General features: G+C 50.8%; 1 protein-coding gene across 5 annotated transcripts in view; it reads left to right on the forward strand.

Annotated features, from left to right (window-relative positions):
• The window catches only part of LOC140399972 (pyruvate carboxylase, mitochondrial-like), a 445,397-nt gene that overhangs the window by 96,473 nt on the left and 323,148 nt on the right, over window positions 1-25,776 (forward strand). For all 5 annotated transcript variants that reach the window (XM_072489467.1, XM_072489471.1, XM_072489470.1 and 2 more), the window contains 5 exons: window positions 1,045-1,229; window positions 8,382-8,547; window positions 13,141-13,286; window positions 15,815-15,932; window positions 19,823-19,974. In XM_072489467.1, the coding sequence (XP_072345568.1) occupies window positions 1,045-1,229; window positions 8,382-8,547; window positions 13,141-13,286; window positions 15,815-15,932; window positions 19,823-19,974 (767 nt within the window). The remainder of the gene's footprint in view (window positions 1-1,044; window positions 1,230-8,381; window positions 8,548-13,140; window positions 13,287-15,814; window positions 15,933-19,822; window positions 19,975-25,776) is intronic.

Here is a 25,776-nt window from a genome sequence, read left to right on the forward strand (position 1 = left end):
TGTATTCCCTCGCCTTGTTCGTCCTGCCCAAGTGCATCACCTCACACTGATCCGGATTGAACTGCATTTGCCACTGATCAGCCCACCTGACCAGCCCGGCTATATCCTCCTGTAATCGAAGGCCACATCCTCCTCACTATTTACCACCCCACCAAATTTCGTATCATCCACAAACTTACTGATCAACCCTACATTCATACGTAAAACATTTACTCCTACGTTCATGTCTAAATAATTGATATAAACCACAAAATGTTGAAAAACGGGTATAACAGGCTCTTTGGTTGTCTTCTCAAGCATGACCCGGTTGGAAAACCCTCTTTGACTCTGCTTCTCGCCACTCGGCCAATTCTGGATCCAAGTTCCCAAATTTCTTTGGATCCCATGGGCTCTGACCTTCGTTATCAGCCTCCCATGTGGGACTTTATCAAAAGCCTTGCTGAAGTCCAAGTAGACTACGTCAAATTCCTTTTCCTCATCTACACACCCGGTCACCTCTTCGCAAAATTCAATCAAGTTGGTCTTTTTTTGAAAAACGTTTCCAATTAAGGGGCAATGTGGCGCGGCCAATCCACCACCCTGCACATCTTTTGGGGTTGTGGGGGTGAGACCCACGCAGTCACGGGGAGAATGTGCAAAATAGACTCCCTTCTAGCTACTAACTAATCTTCTCTACTGTTGTAGCACTACACTCCGTACGCTTCACCCGATGTCTGTGTCTCTGTATTTACATTGTGTCCATCGTATGTTCTCTGTTTTCATGTATGGAACGATCTGCCTGGACTGTACGCAGAACAATACTTTTCACTGTACCTCGGTACACGTGACAATAAATCTAATACCTTCTCTATCTCCAATTAAGCAAAGCCCACTACAGGTCAAAAGCTACTGGTAAATAAAGTTATCAAACACAGTTACTTGCTATGTACTTGTTTGGAGATTTTGTGGGAAAATAGTTTGAACAGCCTGGGATACAGGGACTAAATGGCCTCCTCCCGTTCCGAAGCTTTGATGTAACATTGGCTTGTTTCTCTCTCTGATTAGGTGAGATTGCGATCAGAGTGTTCCGAGCTTGCACCGAGCTCGGCATTCGCACCGTGGCAGTTTATTCGGAACAGGACACGGGACAGATGCACAGACAGAAGGCCGATGAGGCCTACCTGATCGGGAAAGGACTACCTCCCGTCCAAGCTTACCTGCACATTCCTGACATCATTCAAGTAGCCAAGGCAAGCGTTTTCTTCGCCCGCTAATGACCCGCAGTATTTACTTTTGGATTAGAATCGCAAAAGTCCCACATTGATCGTGGGGTTTTATTCTGGGAATGCCAAGTGTTTGTTTCTGTCCGGACCAGACTCCAAGCACGCTCTTTAATTTGTAAAATGGACAGTATCCTTCACTCCAGGAGTGATCCACTTACCAATCGGGGTCTTGTATATTAAAACCAATTTCATTCTTTGTTTTTATATAAATTGAAAGTAGCCAATTCTCTTTTTTTTTCCAATTAAGGGGCAATTTAGCGTGACCAATCCATCTACCCTGCACATCTTTGGGTTGTGAGGGTGAGACCCACCCAAACACTGGGAGAATGTGCAAACTCCACACGCACGGTAACCCGGATCCGGGATTCAAACCCGGGTCCTCGCCGCTGCAGGGCAGCAGTGCTAACCACTGCACCACCATGCCCAACAAATTTCATTCTGAACGCAGGATTAAACACATTTGCGTCACTGAAAATGTCTTTACAATTAACAGCTCAATCTCAAATAAACGGAAGCCCTTCAACTACTAACTAATCTTCTCTACTGTTGTAGTACTACACTCCGTATGCTTCACCCGATGTCTGTGTCTCTGTATTTACATTGTGTCCATCGTATGTTCTATGTTTTCATGTATGGAACAATCTGCCTGGACTGTACGCAGAACAATACTTTTCACTGTACCTCGGTACACGTGACAATATCTCCAATTAAGCAAAGCCCACTACAGGTCAAAAGCTACTGGTAAATAAAGTTATCAAACACAAGGTCATTTAAGCATGAGGACAAGTCACATAATTGACCTTTTCAGGCCAGTCGTGATCGTGCTATGGTCATGGGTTTGATCCCCTTACTGGCCACAACTTGTCTTGAAGAAGTCGAGGCGCATGAGATGATAAAATAATAATAATCGCTTATTGTCACAAGTAGGCTTCAATGAAGTTAATGTGAAAAGCCCCTAGTCGCCACAATCCGGCGCCTGTTCGGGGAGGCCGGTACGGGAATTGAACCCCGCTGCTGGCTTTGTTCTGCATTACAAGCCAGCTGTTTAGCCAGACTGGGACTGTACTCGTTGGAATTTAGAAGGATGAGGGGGGATCTTATAGAAACATATAAGATTATGAAGGGAATAGATAGGATAGATGCGGGCAGGTTGTTTCCACTGGAGGGTGAAAGCAGAACTAGGGGGCATAGCCTCAAAATAAGGGGTAGTAGATTTAGGACTGAGTTTAGGAGGAACTTCTTCACCCAAAGGGTTGTGAATCTATGGAATTCCTCGCCCAGTGAAGCAGTAGAGGCTCCTTCAAAGAACAAGAACAAAGAAATGTACAGCACAGGAACAGGCCCTTCGGCCCTCCAAGCCCGTGCCGACCATGCTGCCCGACTAAACTACAATCTTCTACACTTCCTGGGTCCGTATCCTTCTATTCCCATCCTATTCATATATTTGTCAAGATGCCCCTTAAATGTCCCTATCGTCCCTGCTTCCACTACCTCCTCTGGTAGCGAGTTCCAGGCACCCACTACCCTCTGCGTAAAAAACTTGCCTCATACATCTACTCTAAACCTTGCCCCTCTCACCTTCAACCTATGCCCCCTAGTAATTGACCCCTCTACCCTGGGGAAAAGCCTCTGACTATCCACTCTGTCTATGCCCCTCATAATTTTGTATACCTCTATCAGGTCTCCCCTCAACCTCCTTCGTTCCAGTGAGAACAAACCGAGTTTATTCAATCGCTCCTCACAGCTAATGCCCTCCATACCAGGCAACATTCTGGTAAATCGCCTCTGCACCCTCTCTAAAGCCTCCACATCCTTCTGGTAGTGTGGCGACCAGAATTGAACACTATACTTCAAGTGTGGCCTAACTAAGGTTCTATACAGCTGCAACATGACTTGCCAATTCTCATACTCAATGCCCCGGCCAATGAAGGCAAGCATGCCGTATGCCTTCTTGACTACCTTCTCCACCTGTGTTGCCCCTTTCAGTGACCTGTGGACATGTACTCCTAGATCTCTTTGACTTTCAATACTCTTGAGGGTTCTACCATTCACTGTATATTCCCTACCTGCATTAGACCTTCCAAAATGCATTACCTCACATTTGTCCGGATTAAACTCCATCTGCCATCTCTCCGCCCAAGTCTCCAGACAATCTAAATCCTGCTGTATCCTCCGACAGTCCTCATCGCTATCCGCAATTCCACCAACCTTTGTGTCGCCTGCAAACTTACTAATCAGACCAGTTACATTTTCCTCCAAATCATTTATATATACTACAAAGAGCAAAGGTCCCAGCACTGATCCCTGTGGAACACCACTGGTCACTCCAAATGGGAGTAGATCCTGTCTCGAAGAATTCTCTCCAGTAATTTCCCTACCACTGAAGTAGTTCCCGGGATTATCCTTGCTACCCTTCTTAAACAGAGGAACAACATTGGCTATTCTCCAGTCCTCCGGGACATCCCCTGAAGACAGCGAGGATCCAAAGATTTCTGTCAAGGCCTCAGCAATTTCCTCTCCAGCCTCCTTCAGTATTCTGGGGTAGATCCCATCAGGCCCTGGGGACTTATCTACCTTAATATTTTTTAAGACACCCAACACCTCGTCTTTTTGGATCACAATGTGACCCAGGCTATCTACACCCCCTTCTCCAGACTCAACATCTACCAATTCCTTCTCTTTGGTGAATACTGATGCAAAGTATTCATTTAGTACCTCGCCCATTTCCTCTGGCTCCACACATAGATTCCCTTGCCTATCCTTCAGTGGGCCAACCCTTTCCCTGGCTACCCTCTTGCTTTTTATGTACGTGTAAAAAGCCTTGGGATTTTCCTTAACCCTATTTGCCAATGACTTTTCGTGACCCCCTTCTAGCCCTCCTGACTCCTTGGTTAAGTTCCTTCCTACTTTCCTTATATTCCACGCAGGCTTCGTCTGTTCCCAGCCTTTTAGCCCTGACAAATGCCTCCTTTTTCTTTTTGACGAGGCCTACAATATCACTCGTCATCCAAGGTTCCCGAAAATTGCTGTATTTATCTTTCTTCCTCACAGGAACATGCCGGTCCTGTATTCCTTTCAACTGCCACTTGAAAGCCTCCCACATGTCAGATGATGATTTGCCCTCAAACATCCGCCCCCAATCTATGCTCTTCAGTTCCCGCCTAATATTGTTATAATTAGCCTTCCCCCAATTTAGCACATTCATCCTCGGACCACTCTTATCCTTGTCCACCAGTACTTTAAAACTTACTGAATTGTGGTCACTGTTACCGAAATGCTCCCCTACTGAAACATCTACCACCTGGCCGGGCTCATTCCCCAATACCAGGTCCAGTACCGCCCCTTCCCTAGTTGGACTGTCTACATATTGTTTTAAGAAGCCCTCCTGGATGCTCCTTACAAACTCCGCCCCGTCTAAGCCCCTGGCACTAAGTGAGTCCCAGTCAATATTGGGGAAGTTGAAGTCTCCCATCACCACAACCCTGTTGTTTTTACTCTTTTCCAAAATCTGTCTACCTATCTGCTCCTCTATCTCCCGCTGGCTGTTGGGAGGCCTGTAGTATACCCCTAACATTGTGACTGCACCCTTCTTATTCCTGATCTCTACCCATATAGCTTCACTGCCCTCTGAGGTGTCCTCTCGCAGTACAGCTGTGATATTCTCCCGAACAAGTAGCGCAACTCCACCTCCCCTTTTACATCCCCCTCTATCCCGCCTGAAACATCTAAATCCTGGAACGTTTAGCTGCCAATCCTGCCCTTCCCTCAACCAGGTCTCTGTAATGGCAACAACATCATAGTTCCAAGTACTAATCCAAGCTCTAAGTTCATCTGCCTTACCCGTAATGCTCCTTGCATTAAAACATATGCACTTCAGGCCACCAGACCCGCTGTGTTCAGCAACTTCTCCCCGTCTGCTCTGCCTCAGAGCCACACTGTCCCTATTCCCTAGTTCTCCCTCAATGCTCTCACCTTCTGACCTATTGCTCCCGTGCCCACCCCCCTGCCATACTAGTTTAAACCCTCCCGTGTGACACTAGCAAACCTCGCGGCCAGGATATTTATGCCTCTCCGGTTTAGATGCAACCCGTCCTTCTTATACAGGTCACACCTGCCCCGGAAGAGCTCCCAGTGGTCCAGATAATGGAAACCCTCCCTCCTACACCAGCTGTTTAGCCACGTGTTTATCTGCTCTATCTTCCTATTTCTAGCCTCACTGGCACGTGGCACAGGGAGTAATCCCGAGATTACAACCCTAGAGGTCCTGTCTTTTAACTTTCTGCCTAGCTCCCTGAACTCCTGCTGCAGGACCTCATGCCCCTTCCTGCCTATGTCGTTAGTACCAATATGTACAACGACCTCTGCCTGTTTGCCCTCCCCCTTCAGGATGCCCTCTACCCGTTCGGAGACATCCTGGACCCTGGCATTAAATATTTTTAAGGTAAAGATAGATAGTTTTTTGAAGAATAAAGGGATTAAGGGTTATGGTGTTCGGGCCGGAAAGTGGAGCTGAGTCCACAAAAGATCAGCCATGATCTCATAGAATGGCGGAGCAGGCTCGAGGGGCCAGATGGCCGACTCCTGCTCCTAGTTCTTATGTTCTTATGTTTAGGCCACTGTGCTAAACCAGCCCAAATATAATATCTGCAGCAAGTTCTTGCATTCTTCGCATTTATCACGGCGATTATTTTCAGGTTCACTCGTGGCCTACCTCCCACGGAATCTGGGCCGCCTCCATAAGGATCACCGGGGATCTGAAATAAAAACAGAGAATGCTGGGAAAACTCAGCAGGTCTGACTTCAGTTGTGAGGATAGATTGCAGAGATTGGGACTGTAATATATCCGATATCGTGGAAGGATAGAACGAGAGCAGGTGGAAGACCTCAAGTGTTTAAACCACAAGACCATGAGACATCGGAGCAGAATTAGGCCACTCGGCCCATCAAGTCTGCTCCGCCATTCAATCATGGCTGATATTTTCTCATCCCCATTCTCCTGCCTTCTCCTCATTACCCCTGATCCCCTTATTAATCAAGAACCTATCTATCTCTGTCTTAAATACGCTCAGTGATTTGGCCTCCCCAGCCTTCTGCGGCAAAGAGTTCCACAGATTCACCACCCTCTGGCTGAAGAGATTCCTCCTCATCTCTGTTTTAAAGGATCGTCCCTTCGGTCTGAGATGGTGTCCTCTGCTTCTAGTTTCTCCTACAAATGGAAACATCCCCTCCACGTCCACTCTATCCAGGCATCGCCCTATCCTGTAAGTTTCAATAAGATCCCCCCTCATCCTTCTAAACTCCAACAAGTACAGACCCAGAGTCCTCAACCGTTCCGCATACGTTTAGGAAGCAGAATAGCTCTAAATGGAATATGCCACAAAAAGACAGGAGCAAGGATAGTCCCACACGGGACTTAACGGGGTGGGAATGATTACCTTTGCCTTGGTTCTCGCAGAGTGTGCAGCACGCTAGCGCAAGTGGCTTCACAGCGCCAGGGTCCCAGGTTCGATTCCCCGCTGGGTCACTGTCTGTGCGGAAGCCGCACGTTCTCCCCAGTGTCTGCGTGGGTTTCCTCCGGGCGCTCCGGTTTCCTCCCACAAGTCCCGAAAGACGTGCTTGTTAGGTGAATTGGACATTCTGAATTCTCCCTCCGTGTACCCGAACGGGCGCCGGAATGTGGCGACGAGGGGATTTTCACAGTAACTTCATTGCAGCGTTAATGTAAACCTACTTGTGACAATACGAAAGATTGTTATTATTATGGATGTGAGATGTAAGCTTGACGGAAAGCAGAGGCCAACTTGCTAAATAGCTTTGGATTGTGGGTTTGGCGGAGAATGGGAAGGGTTTGTTGGGAGAACAAAGAACAAAGAACAAAGAAATGTACAGCACAGGAACAGGCCCTTCGGCCCTCCAAGCCCGTGCCGACCATACTGCCCGACTAAACTACAATCTTCTACACTTCCTGGGTCCGTATCCTTCTATTCCCATCCTATTCATATATTTGTCAAGATGCCCCTTAAATGTCCCTATCGTCCCTGCCTCCACTACCTCCTCCGGTAGTGAGTTCCAGGCACCCACTACCCTCTGCGTAAAAAACTTGCCTCGTACATCTACTCTAAACTTTGCCCCTCTCACCTTAAACCTATGCCCCCTAGTAATTGACCCCTCTACCCTGGGGAAAAGCCTCTGACTATCCACTCTGTCTATGCCCCTCATAATTTTGTATACCTCTATCAGGTCTCCCCTCAACCTCCTTCGTTCCAGTGAGAACAAACCGAGTTTATTCAATCGCTCCTCATAGCTAATGCCCTCCATACCAGGCAACATTCTGGTAAATCTCTTCTGCACCCTCTCTAAAGCCTCCACATCCTTCTGGTAGTGTGGCGACCAGAATTGAACACTATACTCCAAGTGTGGCCTAACTAAGGTTCTATACAGCTGCAACATGACTTGCCAATTCTTATACTCAATGCCCCGGCCAATGAAGGCAAGCATGCCGTATGCCTTCTTGACTACCTTCTCCACCTGTGTAGCCCCTTTCAATGACCTGTGGACCTGTACTCCTAGATCTCTTTGACTTTCAATACTCTTGAGGGTTCTACCATTCACTGTATATTCCCTACCTGCATTAGCCCTTCCAAAATGCATTACCTCACATTTGTCCAGGTTAAACTCCATCTGCCATCTCTCCGCCCAAGTCTCCAGACAATCTAAATCCTGCTGTATCCTCAGACAGTCCTCATCGCTATCCGCAATTCCACCAACCTTTGTGTCGTCTGCAAACTTACTAATCAGACCAGTTCTCCCCGTGTCTGCGCGGGTTTCCTCCGGGTGCTCCGGTTTCCTCCCACAGTCCAAAGATGTGCAGGTTAGGTGGATTGGCCGTGCTAAATTGCCCTTAGTGTCCAAAATTGTGTTGGGTGGGATTATTGGGTTATGGGGATAGGGTGGAGGTGTGGGCTTGGGTAGGGTGCTCTTTCCAAGAGCCGGTGCAAACTCAATGGGCCGAATGGTCTCCTTCTGCACTGTAAATTCTATGATAATCTATGAAAACGAACTTCATTCGGCCTGGCCCAGCCTTCTAACTTAATTGGCCATTGTGCTGTTTCTGTGCAGGAAAATGAAGTGGATGCCATCCACCCTGGCTATGGATTTCTGTCGGAGAGAGCGGACTTTGCACAGGCCTGTGTGGACGCCGGGGTGCGCTTCATTGGACCCAGCCCAGAGGTGGTGCGCAAAATGGGCGACAAAGTGGAGGCCCGGGCCATCGCCATCGAAGCCGGTACCTATGACGATACCTTTACTCTTTACCCTCTCGAGATCCGGTGCCGTTCTTGCTTCCCCTCCCCAGGGCGAGGGAGCTGAAGGGACATTGACGTCCCGCCGTGTGGCCGCTTCCTCTCCCCCCAGTTGGCTCACCGTCAGAATTGGTGCAGCGCAGAAAGAGGTGATTCGGCCTCTCGTGTCTGCCCTGGGCTCTCCGCGCAAAAGACTTTGTACACCAGGTTACCCATTCGGGGCCCGAACATTCGCTTCCCCGCCGGTTTACACATGAAAAATACAAACCCATCTCTAGAAAATGCCTGAATAAAGTTGACACAAAGGAAAGCGCCAATGATGTATTCCTGAAAGTGCGCGTGCGGCGTGCTGCCGCTGTTTGCACGTGGGCGATCCATGTAGCTCCGGTTTAATTCCTAATCACAGACTATCCCCACCCTCAGGTAACACACAGTCGGTGTGACAGATGTTTACATTTTCCCTGTTTTCTTGTTTCATTAAACAATCTCTCCAGGAAATTTTCCTTCAGATTTATTTAAAACATTAGGTTGGGATTATCTGGCTGTTCCCGACCGGCGGGATCTTCCAGACCTCCGTGCGAACAATGGGAAACCCCGTTCAGAAGATGTAGGAGCAGAATTGGGCCATGAAATGAAATGAAAATCGCTTATTGTCACAAGTAGGCTTCAAATGAAGTTACTGTGAAAAGCCCCTAGTCGCCACATTCCGGCGCCTGTTCGGGGAGGCCGGTACGGGAATTGAACCGTGCTGCTGGCCTGCCTTGGTCTGCTTTAAAAGCCAGCGATTTAGCCCAGTGTGCTAAACCAGCCCCATTTGACCCATAGTGTCTGCTCATCGTGTCCTGTACATCTTTGGACACTAAGGGACAATTTAGCATGGCCAATCCACCTAACCTGCACATCTTTGGACACTAAGGGACAATTTAGCACGGCCAATCCACCTAACCCGCACATCTTTGGACACTAAGGGGCAATTTAGCACGGCCAATCCACCTAACCTGCACATCTTTGGACACTAAGGGACAATTTAGCACGGCCAATCCACCTAACCCGCACATCGTTGGACACTAAGGGACAATTTAGCACGGCCAATCCACCTAACCCGCACATCTTTGGACACTATAAGGGTCAATTCGATCATGGCTGATCTCACCCTGGCCTTAACCCCACCGTCCTGCCCGTTCTCCGTAACCTTTGAACCTTTTACCAATTAAAAACCGGTCCAATTCCTCCCTAAATTCACTCCGCTGCCTCAAAACACGCTGTGGAAGGGGACGGGGGACGGTTTTTCTTGCCGTTGATCTTTTATCGGTATAAAGTTTTAGAATGGCGCTCCAACTGACTCCCATTGGAAAGTCTGTTTGTCGTTTGCGATTTTTGCCATCTGCCAGATTTTGCAGGAACGTTATCGGGCCCTGCCGAATGGCGTGCTGCCGATCCTGCGCCGAATATTACTGTTGTGGCCCACTAAGGAAAGACAAAACCGTTTTTCTGCAGCAGCATTACCGCACAACGTTGTGCCTGTTTTAACGTCGACTCCATAGAATCCCTGCAGTGCAGGAGGAGGCCATTCGGCCCATCGAGTCTGCACCGGCCCTCCGTAAGAGCACCCCACCTAGGACCACTCCCCAGTCCTAGCCCCGTAACCCCGTGCATTGAGCACGGCCAATCCACCTAACCTGCCCATCTTTGGACACTAAGGGGCAATTTAGCACGGCCAATCCACCTAACCCGCACATCTTTGGACACTAAGGGGCAATTTAGCACGGCCAATCCACCTAACCCGCACATCTTTGGATACTAAGGGGCAATTTAGCACGGCCAATCCACCTAACCTGCACATCTTTGGACACTAAGGGGCAATTTAGCACGGCCAATCCACCTAACCCACACATCTTTGGACACGAAGGGGCAATTTAGCACGGCCAATCCACCTAACCTGCACATCTTTGGACACTAAGGGGCAATTTAGCACGGCCAATCCACCTAACCTGCTCATCTTTGGACTCTAAGGGGCAATTTAGTACGGCCAATCCACCTAACCCGCACATCTTTGGACACTAAGGGACAATTTAGCACGCCAATCCACCTAACCAACACATCTGTGGACACTAAGGGACAATTTAGCACGGCCAATCCACCTAACCCGCACATCTTTGGACACTAAGGGACAATTTAGCAGGGCCAATCCACCTAACCTGTACATCTTTGGACACTAAGGGGCAATTTAGCACGGCCAATCCACCTAACCTGCACATCTTTGGACACTAAGGGACAATTTAGCGTGGTGGCACAGTGGTTAGCACCACTGCCTCGCAGCGCTAGGGACAAGGGTTCAATTGCGACATTGGGCGTGGAGTTTGCAATTTTTTGCAGCGTCTGTCAAAGTGAAATAAAGGTGTTTGTGAAAAGGGGGAGAACCATTGACTCTTTAGACAACAGCAGCTAAACGTCTAACACTGGGTGTCCTTGCCCTTAAGTCACTGAACATGCGGTTGCAGCAAGTTATTAGCATCAGAGAGTAATACAGGTCTACGGCACAGAAAAGACCCCTCGGTCCATCGCGACTGCCCCGGTCACGAACAACCAGCTAACTATTCTAATCCCATTTCCCAGCACGCGGCCCACAGCCTTGTAGGCCCCGACATCGCAAGCGCACATCTAAATACTTCTTAAGTGTTCTGAGGGTCTCTGCCTCCACCACCCTTTCAGGCAGCGAGTTCCAGACTCCCTCCCCCCTCTGGGTGAAAAGGTTTTTCCTCACATCCCCTCGAAACCTCCTGCCCCTCACCTTAAATCTCTGTCCCCTGGTCATTGACCCCTCCACCAAGGGGGAAACGTTTCCTCCTGTCCACTCTAGCTCAGGGCAGCGTGGTGGCACAGTGGTTAGCACCACTGCCTCGCAGCGCCAGGGACCCGGGTTCAATTGCGACGTTGGGCGTGGAGTTTGCAATTTCTCCCCGTGTCTGCGTGGGTTTCCTCCGGGTGCTCCGGTTTCCTCCCACAGTCCAAATAAGTTCAGGTAAGGCGGATTGGCCGTGATAAATTGCCCCCTAGTGTCCAAAGATGTGCAGGTCAGGTGGGGTTATGGGGATTTGGTGGGGGGACTGGGCCTAGGTAGGGTGCCCTTTCAGAGGGTCAGTGCAGACGTGATGGGCCGAATGGCCTTATTCTGCACTGTAGGACTTCTATGGCTCTATCCACACCCCTCACCATTTTATACATCTCAATCCCGTCCCCCCTCAGTCTCCTCTGCTCCAAGGAAAACAACCCCAGTCTATCCAATCTCTCTTCATAACTGAAACTCTCCAGCCCAGGCAACATCCTGGTAAATCTCCTCTGCACCCTTTCCAGTGCGATCACATCCCTCCTATAATGTGGATTCCAGAACTGCTCACAATACTCTGGCTGGGGCCTAACCAACGTTTTATACAGTTCCAGCATAACCTCCCTGCTCTCAAACTCCACGCCTCGGCTAATAAAGGCAAGTGTACCATCAGCCTTCTTAACCACTGTGTCCACCTGCTCTGCTACCTGAAGGGACGGGTGTACATGCTCAGCAAGGTCCCTCTGATCCTCGGTGCTTCCCAGGGTCCTGCCGTTTATCCTGTATTCCCTCGCCTTGTTTGTCCTGCCCAAGTGCATCACCTCACACTGATCCGGATTGAACTGCATTTGCTTCTGATCAGCCCACAAGAACATTCTGCACCGACCCACTTAAGCCCTCACTTCCACCCTATCCCTGTAACCCAATAACCCCTCCTAACCTTTTTGGTCACTCAGGGCAATTTAGCACGGCCAATCCACCTAACCTGCACATCTTTGGGCTGTGGGAGGAAACCGGAGCACCCGGAGGAAACCCACGCAGACACGGGGGAGAATGTGCAGACTCCGCACAGACAGTGACCCAGTGGGGAATCGAACCTGGGACCCTGGCGTTGTGAAGCCACAGTGCTAACCACTTGTGCTACCGTGCTGCCATCTGACCAGCCCAACTATATCCTCCTGTAATCTAAGGCTATCCTCCTCACTGTTTAGTATTAAGAAGTCTAATCGAATGTTAGCCTTTATCGCAAGAGGATTCGAGTGCAAGAGTAGTGAGGCCTTGCTTCAATGGTATGGGAGCTTGGTTCGGCCGCACCTGGAGCACTGAGAGCAGTTTTGGTCCCCTGACCTCAGAAAGGATATTGTTGCCCGAGAGGGAGTGTGACGAAGGTTCACCAGACTTGCCCAGGGATGGTGGGACTGTCTTATGAAGGAGAAGGCAGGAGAATGGAGATGAGAAAAATATCAGCCATGATGGAATGGGGGAGCAGACTCGATGGGCCGAGTGGTCTAATTCTGCTCCTCTGTCTTATGGTCTTATGATTAACAATAACGGAAAGGGTAATGGGGATCGTGGGCGTAAAAGGCATTGACTTGTCCGATCAGCACGATCGTGTCGAATATGGGGAGCCGGCTCGACGGGCTGAATGGCCTCCTCCTGTTCCCGTGCTCCTGTGAGAGCCCCTCGGTGAGGGAACACCCACCTTTGTCATGTGCAGCTGGAACATCTGTCTGTCCTTTTCCCCATTCAGGTGTGCCGGTCGTGGCAGGCACCGGCAAGCCCGTGACGTCCCTGGCCGAGGCCCAGGAGTTTGCCAACACGTACGGTTACCCAATCATCTTCAAGGCTGCGTACGGAGGTGGCGGCAGAGGAATGAGAGTGGTTCGCAGCTATGAGGTAAGCAGGCGAGGGATTTCCAGGGCCTTCAACTGCACCGCCCCGACGGAAAGCTCAAACTCTCGTACCTGTCCCGTTTCCCGAACGGTGAATGAACCATTCCAGGCACCAAAGAGAGGGGCAAAATCCAGAAAAACGGTTCTTGGCCTTCGCCTGCCTTTGAACCCTCCGCAGAGAGGGAGCGAGTTCGCTTGTCTCAATCTTACACCCCCGCAGTTCCCGAGTTCTCTTGTTTCACAGGAACCTGCGGCAAATAAAGAGTCTTTAACAAGTTAAATAAAGAAACAAAGTTTTTATTAACAGCACGGTAGCACAGTGGTTCACGGCTCCAGGGTCCCAAGTTCGATTCTCGGCTTGGGTCACTGTCTGTGCGGAGTCTGCACGTTCTCCCCGTGTGTGCGTGGGTTTCCTCCGGGTGCTCCGGTTTCCTCCCACAGTCCAAAGATGTGCAGGTTAGGTGGATTGGACGTGCTAAATTGTCCCTTAGAGTCCAAAGATGTGCAGGTTAGGTGGATTGACTACGCTAAATTTCCCCTTAGTGTCCAAAGATGTGCAGGTTAGGTGGATTGGCCGTGCTAAATTGTCCCTTAGTGTCCAAAGATGTGCAGGTTAGGTGGATTGGCCGTGCTAAATTTCCCCTTAGTGTCCAAAGATGTGCAGGTTAGGTGGATTGGCCGTGCTAAATTTCCCCTTAGTGTCCAAAGATGTGCAGGTTAGGTGGATTGACTACGCTAAATTTCCCCTTAGTGTCCAAAGATGTGCAGGTTAGGTGGATTGGCCGTGCTAAATTGTCCCTTAGTGTCCAAAGATGTGCAGGTTAGGTGGATTGGCCGTGCTAAATTTCCCCTTAGTGTCCAAAGATGTGCAGGTTAGGTGGAGTTTACTGGGTCATGGGGATCGGGTGGAGGTGTGGACCTTGGGTAGGGTGCTCTTTGCAAGAGCCGGTGCAGACTCGATGGGCCGAATGGCCTCCTTCTGCGCTAAATTCTATGATAAGCCTGTAGTTCCCTGCCAGCTTCCTCTCTGGTTGGTGCCTTACAGGTCGACCTTTTACACAGAGGTTAGGAGAGATCCCTGGCCGGGGAGCTGGTACACCCCGAGGGCCACGGGAAGATGACCATTTCCAGCTCCTAGGCCCCGCACGGGCTATTACAGAAACCATTTGGCTCGTAACTCCAGTGCTGATTTTTCGAAAGAGCAGCATTCTTAGTCGGCCCACACATGCCCCATCCCACCCCGGCCCCGACCCGTCCGCTTCCACTTTCTATCCTCAACCCTGAGATTTCCTCATCCCTCAAATGTCTTTTAAAATTACTTCTACATTACCTTCTGAGTTCAGCCCATTTACTGTGAACCGCAGGAGCTATGTACATCTACGCACTTGGAGTCACTGTGAGCTGATCTGGGCTGCACACCTCAGGCAGGATATTTTGGCCTGGGAGGGAGTGCAGCGTAGGTTTACAAGAATGATGCCTCGACGGGTGGCACGGCGGCGCAGTGGTTAGCACTGCCGCCTCACAGGACCCGGGTTCGATCCCGGCTCTGGGTCACTGTCCGTGTGGAGTTTGCACATTCTCCCCGTGTCTGCGTGGGTCTCACCCCCACAACCCAAAGATGTGCAGGGTAGGTCGATTGGCCGCGCTAAATTGCACCTTAAGTGGAAAATTTAAAAAAAGGAATGATACCCGGACCACAGGGGTGAAGTTGAGGAGAGATGGTGCAAATTAGGCCTGTTTTCTCTCGAATTTGGAAGGTTAAAGGGTGATCTGATCGAAGTGTTCTAGATATTTACAGGGAAGAATAGAATCCACAGAATCCCTCCAGTGTAGAAGGTGGCCACTTGGCCCATCGAGTCTGCACTGGCCCTTGGAAAGAGCACCTCATTTAAGCCCACACCTCCTCCCTATCTCCGTACCCCAGTAACCCCACCTAACCTTTCTGACACCAAGGGGCAACTTAGCACGGCCAATCCACCTAACCCGCACATCTTAGGACTGTCAGAGGAAACCCACGCAGACACGGGGAGAACATGCAGACTCCGCACAGACAGTCACCCGAGGCCGGAATCGAACCCGGGTCCCTTGGAGCTATGAGGCAGCGGTGCTAACCACTGTGCCACTGTGCAGCCCAGTAGACAATGTGGATTAACTATTTCCACTGGTTGGAGATTCTAAAATTAGAGGGAATGGTCTCAGAATTAGGGCTAGACCGTTCAGGAGAGAGGTTAGGAAGAACTTCTTCACTCAAAGGCTGGTAGAGGTTTGGAACTCTCTTACATAGACGGCAATTGATGCCAGATCTGTTCATTTTAAATCTGAGGTTTTGTGAAGCGATGGTATTAAGGGATATAGGCCGAAGGCAGGTATAGGAAGATAGTCCACAGGTCAGCCGTGATCTCGTATCGTGGGGAGCAGGTCAATCGGACCAGAAAGCTGGGGAAAGGTGCCGGTGTGACAGGGGCTTAATCATGGGTCTGTTTTTGAGAGATTGAAGCGCGAGATGATCTGTAAACTTCCTTGTGAATGCAGGAGCTGGAGGAGAACTACCAGCGAGCTTACTCTGAGGCGCTGTCCGCATTTGGCAACGGGGCCCTGTTCATAGAGCGGTTCCTCGAGAGGCCCAGGCACATCGAGGTACAGATACTTGGTAAGTATAGCCTTAAACTGAGGGGTAATAGATATAGGACAGAGGTCAGGGGTAGGTTCTTTACGCAAAGAGTAGTGAGGCCGTGGAATGCCCTACCTGCTACAGTGGTGAACTCGCCAACATTGAGGGCATTTAGAAGTTTATTGGATAAACATATGGATGATAATGGCATAGTGTAGGTTAGATGGCTTTTGTTTCGGTGCAACATCGTGGGCCGAAGGGCCTGTACTGCGCTGTATTGTTCTATGTTCTAAGTCTGTCGTCTAAGGAAAATGCTGGAAACACTGAGCAGGGTCAGGCCACATCTGTGGAGAAAGGAACAATTCTCATGTTTTAGGTCTATCAGCGTAACTTGGGTAATGCTCAAAATACTTCCCTGTTTCTGTCGCTTAGCCTCACGGATGTTTACTTTATATGTATTTGTCCACTTTCCTTTGGAAAAGTTATTATTTGAAATGCTTCTCACTGCCTCGTCAGGCAGCGCCTTCCAGATCATGTTCTCTCACTTCGCAAATAAAATAAATCTCCTCATTGGAGGGATGCGGCACAAGGATGTGCTGAGGGTTTTGGCCAATATTGGTATCAAGGGCTCGGGGCATTGTGGGGGATGGTCCGGGGCGCACGAGCTGGAGAAAGGGAGGGACTACTTTGCGGGCCGGGTCCGTACGCGGCCGTTGCATGAAGCACGGCCCGGCCATTGCACGCGGCCGCGCACCTGGCAATTCTCGGGGCCGTATCAACAATTAGAGCCGGCTGCCTACTCGCCCCCGGTCAAATGGAAGATCGGTGGCCGTTTTACGCCATTTTGTCTGTCGTAAAATGCCACCGTTCCCACGACGGCGTGGGGACATAGCCTGAAAATCGGAGAATCCAGCCCATGATCTAATAATAATAACGATAATCTTTATTATTGTCACAAGCGGGCTTACATTAACGCTGCAATGAAGTTACTGTAGCCATATCCCTTCCTAGAACAACAAAGAACAAAGAAATGTACAGCACAGGAACAGGCCCTTCGGCCCTCCAAGCCCGTGCCGACCATACTGCCCGACTAAACTACAATCTTCTACACTTCCTGGGTCCGTATCCTTCTATTCCCATCCTATTCATATATTTGTCAAGATGCCCCTTAAATGTCCCTATCGTCCCTGCTTCCACTACCTCCTCCGGTAGTGAGTTCCAGGCACCCACTACCCTCTGCGTAAAAAACTTGCCTCGTACATCTACTCTAAACTTTGCCCCTCTCACCTTAAACCTATGCCCCCTAGTAATTGACTCCTCTACCCTGGGGAAAAGCCTCTGACTATCCACTCTGTCTATGCCCCTCATAATTTTGTATACCTCTATCAGGTCGCCCCTCAACCTCCTTCGTTCCAGTGAGAACAAACCGAGTTTATTCAATCGCTCCTCATAGCTTATGCCCTCCATACCAGGCAACATTCTGGTAAATCTCTTCTGCACCCTCTCTAAAGCCTCCACATCCTTCTGGTAGTGTGGCGACCAGAATTGAACACTATACTCCAAGTGTGGCCTAACTAAGGTTCTATACAGCTGCAACATGACTTGCCAATTCTTATACTCAATGCCCCGGCCAATGAAGGCAAGCATGCCGTATGCCTTCTTGACTACCTTCTCCACCTGTGTTGCCCCTTTCAATGACCTGTGGACCTGTACTCCTAGATCTCTTTGACTTTCAATACTCTTGAGGGTTCTACCATTCGCTGTATATTCCCTACCTGCATTAGCCCTTCCAAAATGCATTACCTCACATTTGTCCGGATTAAACTCCATCTGCCATCTCTCCGCCCAAGTCTCCAGACAATCTAAATCCTGCTGTATCCTCAGACAGTCCTCATCGCTATCCGCAATTCCACCAACCTAGGCCAGCCACGTGCCCGCGCCCCCCGCACGGCCCATTCCCCACAGCGGCAGACCCCCGCTACGACCTCCTCTACCAACTCCAGCTCCCCCTTGACCATTCCAGCAGGAACCCGCCTCCCCCCCCCCCCCCCCCCCCCCACCCCCCCCGCGCCCCAGCTAGGTCCCCCCCTAGCTGCATTGCTCCCCCCATTGCACTCCCGCCTATCCCCCGATTAGCCTTTGACTCCCTGGTTAGTCAAGAGTCTGTCTACCTCGGCCTTACAGAACGTTCATCGATCCTGTCTGCACTTCTTTCCGGGAAAGAGTATTCCAGAGATTCATGACCCTCTGAGGGAAAAACCCCCTTCTCATCCTAATCCTAAATGGGAGACCCACTTATTTTTAAACTCTGACGCCCAGTCACAGTCTCGACCAGAAGGAGAAACATCATTTCAGGATCCATCAGCATCTTGTATGTTTCAATAAGATCACCTCTCAATCTTCTAAACTCCAATGGATACAGGCCCTGCTTGTGGGACCTTCAGTCTTCCAAAAAAATCATCTTTGGGATGTGGGCGTCGCTGGCTGGATCAGCATTTATTGCGTTTCCCTATTTCCATCGAATTCCTACAGTGGAATTCGGCCCATCGAGCCTGCACCGACCCGCCGAAAGAGCACCCTACCTCGGCCCAGTCTCTCGCCCTATCCACGTAAGCTGAACTGAACTCCAGAGGACGTTTTCCGAATCAACCACATGGCTGTGGCTCTGGAGTCACGTGTAGGCCAGACCGGGGTGAGGACGGCAGATTTCCTTCCCTAAAGGGGGTCATTAGTGAACCAGATGGGTATTTTCGACAATCGGCAATGGTTTCGTGGTGACCATTAGACCTTTTAATTCCAGATGTTTATTGAAATATTAAAATAAATTTCTCCGTCTGCCATGGCGAGATTCGAACCCCCATCCCCAGAGAATCACCGTGGATATCTCTGGATTGCTGGATTCCTTGTAAGGTAACTCAAGACTCCCCCAGCTCCCGAGTGAAACTTTACTGCACAGTTTCTAATGCATTGATTCCAAAGTCTTCACCCATCTCGATGATGCTCTCTGGAATTTCTCCCGAACACTATCCACCTCCTAAACGCCTCGCGAAACGCACCTATTCAATCAAGTTTCTGCTCGCTGCTTCTAACCTCGCGGCTCCCGTTTCCTGGCACCCGTTTGTAAAGCACACCGTAACCTTCACTTTAATAATAATAATCTTTCTCATTGTCACAAGTAGGCTTACATTAACACTGCAATGAAGTTACTGTGAAAATCCCCTCGTCGCCACATTCCGGCGCCTGTTCGGGTACACAGAGGGAGAATTCAGAATGTCCAATTCACCCAACAAGCACGTCTTTCGGGGCTTGTGGGAGGAAACCGGAGCGCCCGGAGGAAACCCACGCAGACACGGGGGAGAACGTGCAAACTCCGCACAGACAGTGACCCGAGCCGGGAATCGAACTCGGGACCCCGGCGCTGTGAAGCAGCGGTGCTAACCACTGTAAATACGTTCATGGGATGTGGGCGCTGATGGCTAGGCCGGCATTTATTGCCCATCCCTGAGGGCATTTAAGAGTCAGCCGCATTGCTGTGGGTCTGGAGTCACGTAGGCCAGATTGGGTAAGGGTGGCAGATTCCCTTCCCTGAAGGACCTTGGTGAACCAGATGGGTTTTTAACCACAGCCGATAAAGGTTCCCGGGTCACCTTTAGACTTTTAGCTGAGTTATTTTTAAAATTTAATTCAAATTTCACCACCTGTCGTGGTGGGATTCGAACCCGGATCGCCAGCGAATGACTCTGGGTCTCTGGATTACTAGTCCAGCGACAGTACCCGCCACGCCTCTGCCTACCAATGACCAAAGCAGCTGCCGCCAGCACCCGATCGCTGATGTGTGTCGCCGAGAGGCAGACGTCAACTCACAGTCGAACTAATGAAACGTCGGGGCGTCTCCAGTTACTGAAACCTGTGCTTGCTCTCTCCCTCAGGCGACAAGTACGGCAATGTGATCCACCTATACGAGAGAGACTGCTCCATCCAGCGACGTCACCAGAAGGTGGTGGAGATCGCTCCTGCTGCCCAGCTGGACCAGCAACTGAGAGACCGCCTCACCTCCGACGCCGTCAAGCTGGCTAAACGGGTAAGGGTGGCTTGTTTCCGCATGTTCATGGGGATCAGGGTTGATCAATTGTCCTTTGATTATTCTGGTGGTTCGCTCTGCCCTGCAAGGGGGCAGACACTACGGAACAGCAGGCCCTGTCAATAACGCCTGGAACCTATTACCATCTGAATTACACACTTTGCGGCATGAGATTGGATTTACTGAATTAGTTGGGGGGGGGTGGGGTTGAGTCATTGGCGATGCTGGAAAATGGGAATATCAGCGTGAGGGCTTCCGCGCTGACTTCAGTGAGAGTGCTACACCAAACGGCTGATCCCACTTTTCCCCACCGTGCGCTCTTTCCCGCAAAGTTCCCTGATTTAGTGAGGAATGCTGGAGATTCCATCAGGAAATCATTGGACCAAATTTGCAGACACTTCAGAATCTCCGAATCATCCCCGGAACGCACAAGGAGATGTAGCACGGATTTTGCGACATCCATTAAAAGGAGATATGCTGCCTCCCTGGTGTTAGTGGCCACTTAGGCGGTCACCTCGCTTCTTGAGTTAGAATCGAGTCCCGCTCCAGAGCTTGGTGCACGTAATCCAGGTCCCACTGCTCGTGCTGAGGGAATGCTTGCACTGTCGGAGGTGCCATCTCTTGGATGTGTCGTTGCAATTGTACAGGGCCTTGGTGAGGCCACACTTGGAATATAGTGTGCAGTTTTGCTCTCCTTCTCTGAGGAAGGATGTTCTCGCTCTCGAGGGAGCGCAGCGAAGGTTTACCCGGCTGATTCCAGGGATGGCGGGACTGTCATATGAAGAAAGATTGACTCGGTTGGGATTGTTCTCGCCGGAGTTCAGGCGAATGAGGGAGGATCTCATAGAGACTTATACAATTCTAACAGGACTAGACAGGGTAGATGCAGGGAAGATGTTACCAATGGTGGGTGTGTCCAGAACCAGGGGTCACAGTCTGAGGATTCAGGGTAAACCATTTCGGACAGAGATAAGGGACGGGATTCTCCGACCCCCCTCCGGGGGAATCCCGCCCCCGCCGGGTGCCGAATTCTCCGGCGGCGGGGATTTGGCGGGGGCGGGAATCGCGCTGCGCCGGTCGGCGACAGCTGGAAGCGCCACCCCCCCCCAGCGATTCTCCGGCCCGCGATGGGCCGAGTGGCCGCCCGTTTTCGGCCGCTCCCCCCGGCGTAAATTACAACAGGTACTTACCGGCGGGACCTGGCTGCGTGGGCGGCCTCGGGGGGGCACGGGGGGATCAGGCCCTGGGAGGTGCCCCCACGGCGGCCTGGCCCGCGATCGGAGTCCACCGATCCACGGGCGGGCCTGTGCCGTGGGGGCACTCTATTCCTCCGTGTCGGCTGCTATTCCTCCGCGATGGCCGACGCGGAGACGAACCCCCCTGCGCATGCGCTGGGATGACGCCAGCACACGCTGACGCTCCCGCGCATGCGCCATCTTGGGACACTAAGGGGCAATTTAGCGCGGCCAATCCACCTAACCTGCACATCTTTGGACACTAAGGGGTAATTTAGCACGGCCAATCCACCTAACCTGCACATCTTTGGACACTAAGGGGTAATTTAGCACGGCCAATCCACCTAACCTGCACATCTTTGGACACTAAGGGGTAATTTAGCACGGCCAATCCACCTAACCTGCACATCTTTGGACACTAAGGGACAATTTAGCACGGCCAATCTACCTAACCTGCACATCTTTGGACACTAAGGGGCAATTTAGCACGGCCAATACACCTAACCTGCACATCTTTGGATACTAAGGGGACAATTTAGTACGGCCAATCCACCTAACCTGCACATCTTTGGACACTAAGGGGCAATTTAGCACGGCCAATCCCCCTAACCCGCACATCTTTGGATACTAAGGGACAATTTAGCGCGGCCAATCCACCTAACCTGCACATCTATGGACACTAAGGGGCAAATTAGCACGGCTAATCCACCTAACCTGCCCATCTTTGGGCACTAAGGGAAAATTTAGCACGGCCAATCCACTTAACCTGCCCATCTTTGGACACTAAGGGACAATTTATCACGGCCAATCCACTTAACCTGCATATCTTTGGACTGTGGAAGGAAACCGGAGCGCCCGGAGGAAACCCACGCAGACACGGGGAGAACGTGCAAACTTGACACAGACAGTGACCCAGGCCGGGAATCGAACCTGGAACCCTGGAGCTGTGAGGCAGCGCTGCTAACCACTGTGCCATCCTGACCTGGTCAGGTCTACACGCGACTCCAGACCCACAGCAATGTGGGAGACTCTTAAATGCCCTCAGGGTTGGCCAATAAATGCCGGCCCAGCCAGCGAGGCCCACATCCCATAAACAAATAAAAAAAAGGTTATTGCCTTGAATAGTGAAAGGGGGTCTGAAAGAAATGAAACCCCTCGCCTCTGAACACTGACTGCGGAGTATTATGTTGACAAATGTGACGTTATCCATTTTGGTAGGAATCACAGCAAAAGGGATTATTATTTAAATGATAAAATATTAAAACATGCTGCTGTGCAGAGAGACCTGGGTGTGCTAGTGCACGAGTCCCAAAAAATTGGTTTACAGGTGCAACAGGTGATTAAGAAGGCAAATGGAATTTTGTCCTTCATTGCTAGAGGGATGGAGTTTAAGACTCGGGAGGTTCTGCTGCAATTGCATAATGTGTTAGTGAGGCCACACCTGGAGTATTGTGTTCAGTTTTGATCTCCTTACTTGAGAAAGGACATACTGGCACTGGAGGGTGTGCAGAGGAGATTCACTAGGTTAATCCCAGAGCTGAAGGGGTTGGATTACAAGGAGAGGTTGAATAGACTGGGACTGTACTTGTTGGAATTTAGAAGGATGCGGGGGGATCTGAAAGAAACGTATAAAATTATGACGGGAATAGATAGGATAGATGCGGGCAGGTTGTTTCCACTGGCGGGTGAAAGCAGAACTAGGGGGCATAGTCTCAAAATAAGGGGAAGTAGATTTAGGACTGAGTTTAGTCGGAACTTCTTCACCCAAAGGGTTGTGAATCTATGGAATTCCTTGCCCAGTGAAGCAGTAGAGGCTCCTTCATTAAATGTTTTTAAGATAAAGATAGATAGTTTTTTGAAGAATAAAGGGATTAAGGGTTATGGTGTTCGTGCCGGAAAGTGGAGCTGAGTCCACAAAAGATCAGCCATGATCTCATTGAATGGTGGAGCAGGCTCGAGGGGCCAGGTGGCCTACTCCTGCTCCTAGTTCTTATGTTCTTATTATTCAAGTCGGCCTGGCTACCTTTCGTGTTGGCTTTCAACAGAGCTCTTGGGTTGTTAAGCTACACTGCACCAGGACTGAAAAGGTTAACTGATGAGGATAATTGTATTGATGAAACAGGCAATGTGTTCCTCAACCATTGTGTCTGTAAGTGATGACCCCCCCACCCCTTTGAGATGGCCGCCTTCGCTATCTGCCCGCAGCTCCCCATCTTCGTTGCCCAGCTGTGTTGGGACGACCATTGCTTGCTTCCCCCTCATATCCATCCAGTTACATCCTGAGATGGGTTTTCTTCTAGCGTCCATTTTCCCAAAGGTCTACCGTTACCCCTCTCGCCTGCCTCACTTACTCGAATAGACAGTTCCACCGAGGACCTTCCAATTCTATTGTGTCTCTCGACCTATGTCAGAAAGGGGCCCTGATTTAAAAAAAAATCATTTGTGGGATGGCGTCGTTGGCTAGGCCCAGCGCTCATTGCCCGTCCCTAATTGCCCCCCGAGAAGGTGGTGGGTGAGCCGCCATCTTGAACCTGCTGCAGTCCCCGTGTGGTGTAGGTACACCCATAGTGCTGTTAGGGAGAGAGGACCGGATTTTGACCCCAGCCATAGCGAAGGAACGGCCGATATATTTCCGAGTCGGGATGGCGAGAGGCTCGGAGGGGGGAACTTGCAGGCGGGGGTGTTCCCCGAGCATCTGCTGCCGCCCTCGTCCTTCTAGACGGTAGAGGTGGCGGGTTTGGAAGGTGCTGTCGAAGGAGCGAGTGGCTGCGGGGCGTCTTGTAGACGGTGCACACGGCCGCCGCTGTGCGTCGGGGGCGGAGGGAGTGAATGTTTGTGGATGGGGCACCGATCAAGCGGGGGGCTGCTTTTTCCTGGATGGTGTTGAGCGTCCTGAGTGTCGTTGGAGCTGATAATCTTTTAATGATAATCTTTATTGTCACAAGTAGCTTACATTAATACTGCAATTATGTTACTGTGAAAAGCCCCTAGTCGCCATATTCCGGCATCTGGTCGGGTACACAGAGGGAGAATTCAGAATGTCCAAATTACCTAAGTCTTTCGGGACATGCGGGAGGAAACCGGAGCACCCGGAGGAAACCCACGCAGACACCGAAACGTGCAGACTCCGCACAGACAGTGACCCAAGCCGGGAATCGAACCTGGGACCCTGGCGCCATGAGGCAGCAGTGCTAACCACTGTGCTCCCGTGCCGCCAGCAGTGGGATCCTCTGTCCAGGCAAGTGGAGAGTATTCCCTCACACTCCTGACTTGTGCCTTGTAGATAGTGGACAGGCTTTGGGGGGGGGTCAGGAGGTGAGTTACTCTCCGCAGGATTCCCAGCCTCTGACCTGCTCTGATAGCCACAGTATTAATGTGGCTGGGTCCAGTTCAGCTTCTGATCAATGGTAACCCCCAGGATGTTGATAGTGGAGGGATTCAGCGATGGTGATGCTATTGAATGTCAAGGGGCAGTGGTTAGATCCTCTCTTGTCGGAGATGGTCACTGCCTGGCACTTGTGGGCACCAATGTTACTGAACCTTACGAATGAAGGGGCTGTACGTCGAAGGATTTTCTCAGTGTTGGCATTTAATATGCAATTAGTTGTGACCTTCGCTGGGGCAGTCGGGAGCAGAATGTCATCTCATGGGGATGATGCCAAGACGGACCCAAACTGGTCGGGATTTCACGGATGCTTGTTTTCGAGGGTTTTTACTTATCACTTGAAAGGTGACTAAGTAACGCCTTTCAAAGAGGTCAGCAGATTGTCTAATCCTAACGAAATGATTCGAAGTCGCTGCAAAATTTTTAAGTAGCCTCTGTTGTAAGTTAACTTGTGTGTTAATAAAGTGCTCAGAGTTCAATCTGTGGTGACGCTAGCACAGGAGGTTAATCGTCCTCGGTGTGACATGGATGAACAGTTGCCAGCGTGGTGTCCGCTGAGGCAGTAAATGAACCTCATGACAAATTATGTCGGTCCCCCTCCTATCCGTGCCCGCCCCCTTCACATCTCCTGCCCCTCTCCTCTGCCCCCTTCACATCTCCTCCCCCTCTCCTCCGCCCCTTCACATCTCCTCCCCCTCTCCTCCGCCCCCTTCACATCTCCTCCCCCTCTCCTCCGCCCCCTTCACATCTCCTCCCCCTCTCCTCTGCCCCCTTCACATCTTCTCCTCCTCTCCTCCGCCCCCTTCACATTTCCTCCCCCTCTCCTCCGCCCCCTTCACATCTCCTCCCCCTCTCCTCCACCCCCTTCACATCTCCTCCCCCCTCCTCCGCCCCCTTCACATCTCCTCCCCCTTCACATCTCCTCCCCCTCTCCTCCGCCCCTTCACATCTCCTCCCCCTCTCCTCTGCCCCCTTCACATCTCCTCCCCCTCTCCTCCGCCCCCTTCACATCTCCTCCCCCTCTCCTCCGCCCCCTTCACATCTCCTCCCCCTCTCCTCCGCCCCCTTCACATCTCCTCCCCCTCTCCTCTGCCCCCTTCACATCTCCTCCCCCTCTCCTCCACCCCCTTCACATCTCCTCCCCCTCTCCTCCGCCCCCTTCACATCTCCTCCCCCTTCACA

Source organism: Scyliorhinus torazame, chromosome 24 (assembly GCF_047496885.1).
Source record: "Scyliorhinus torazame isolate Kashiwa2021f chromosome 24, sScyTor2.1, whole genome shotgun sequence".
NCBI lineage: Eukaryota > Metazoa > Chordata > Chondrichthyes > Carcharhiniformes > Scyliorhinidae > Scyliorhinus > Scyliorhinus torazame.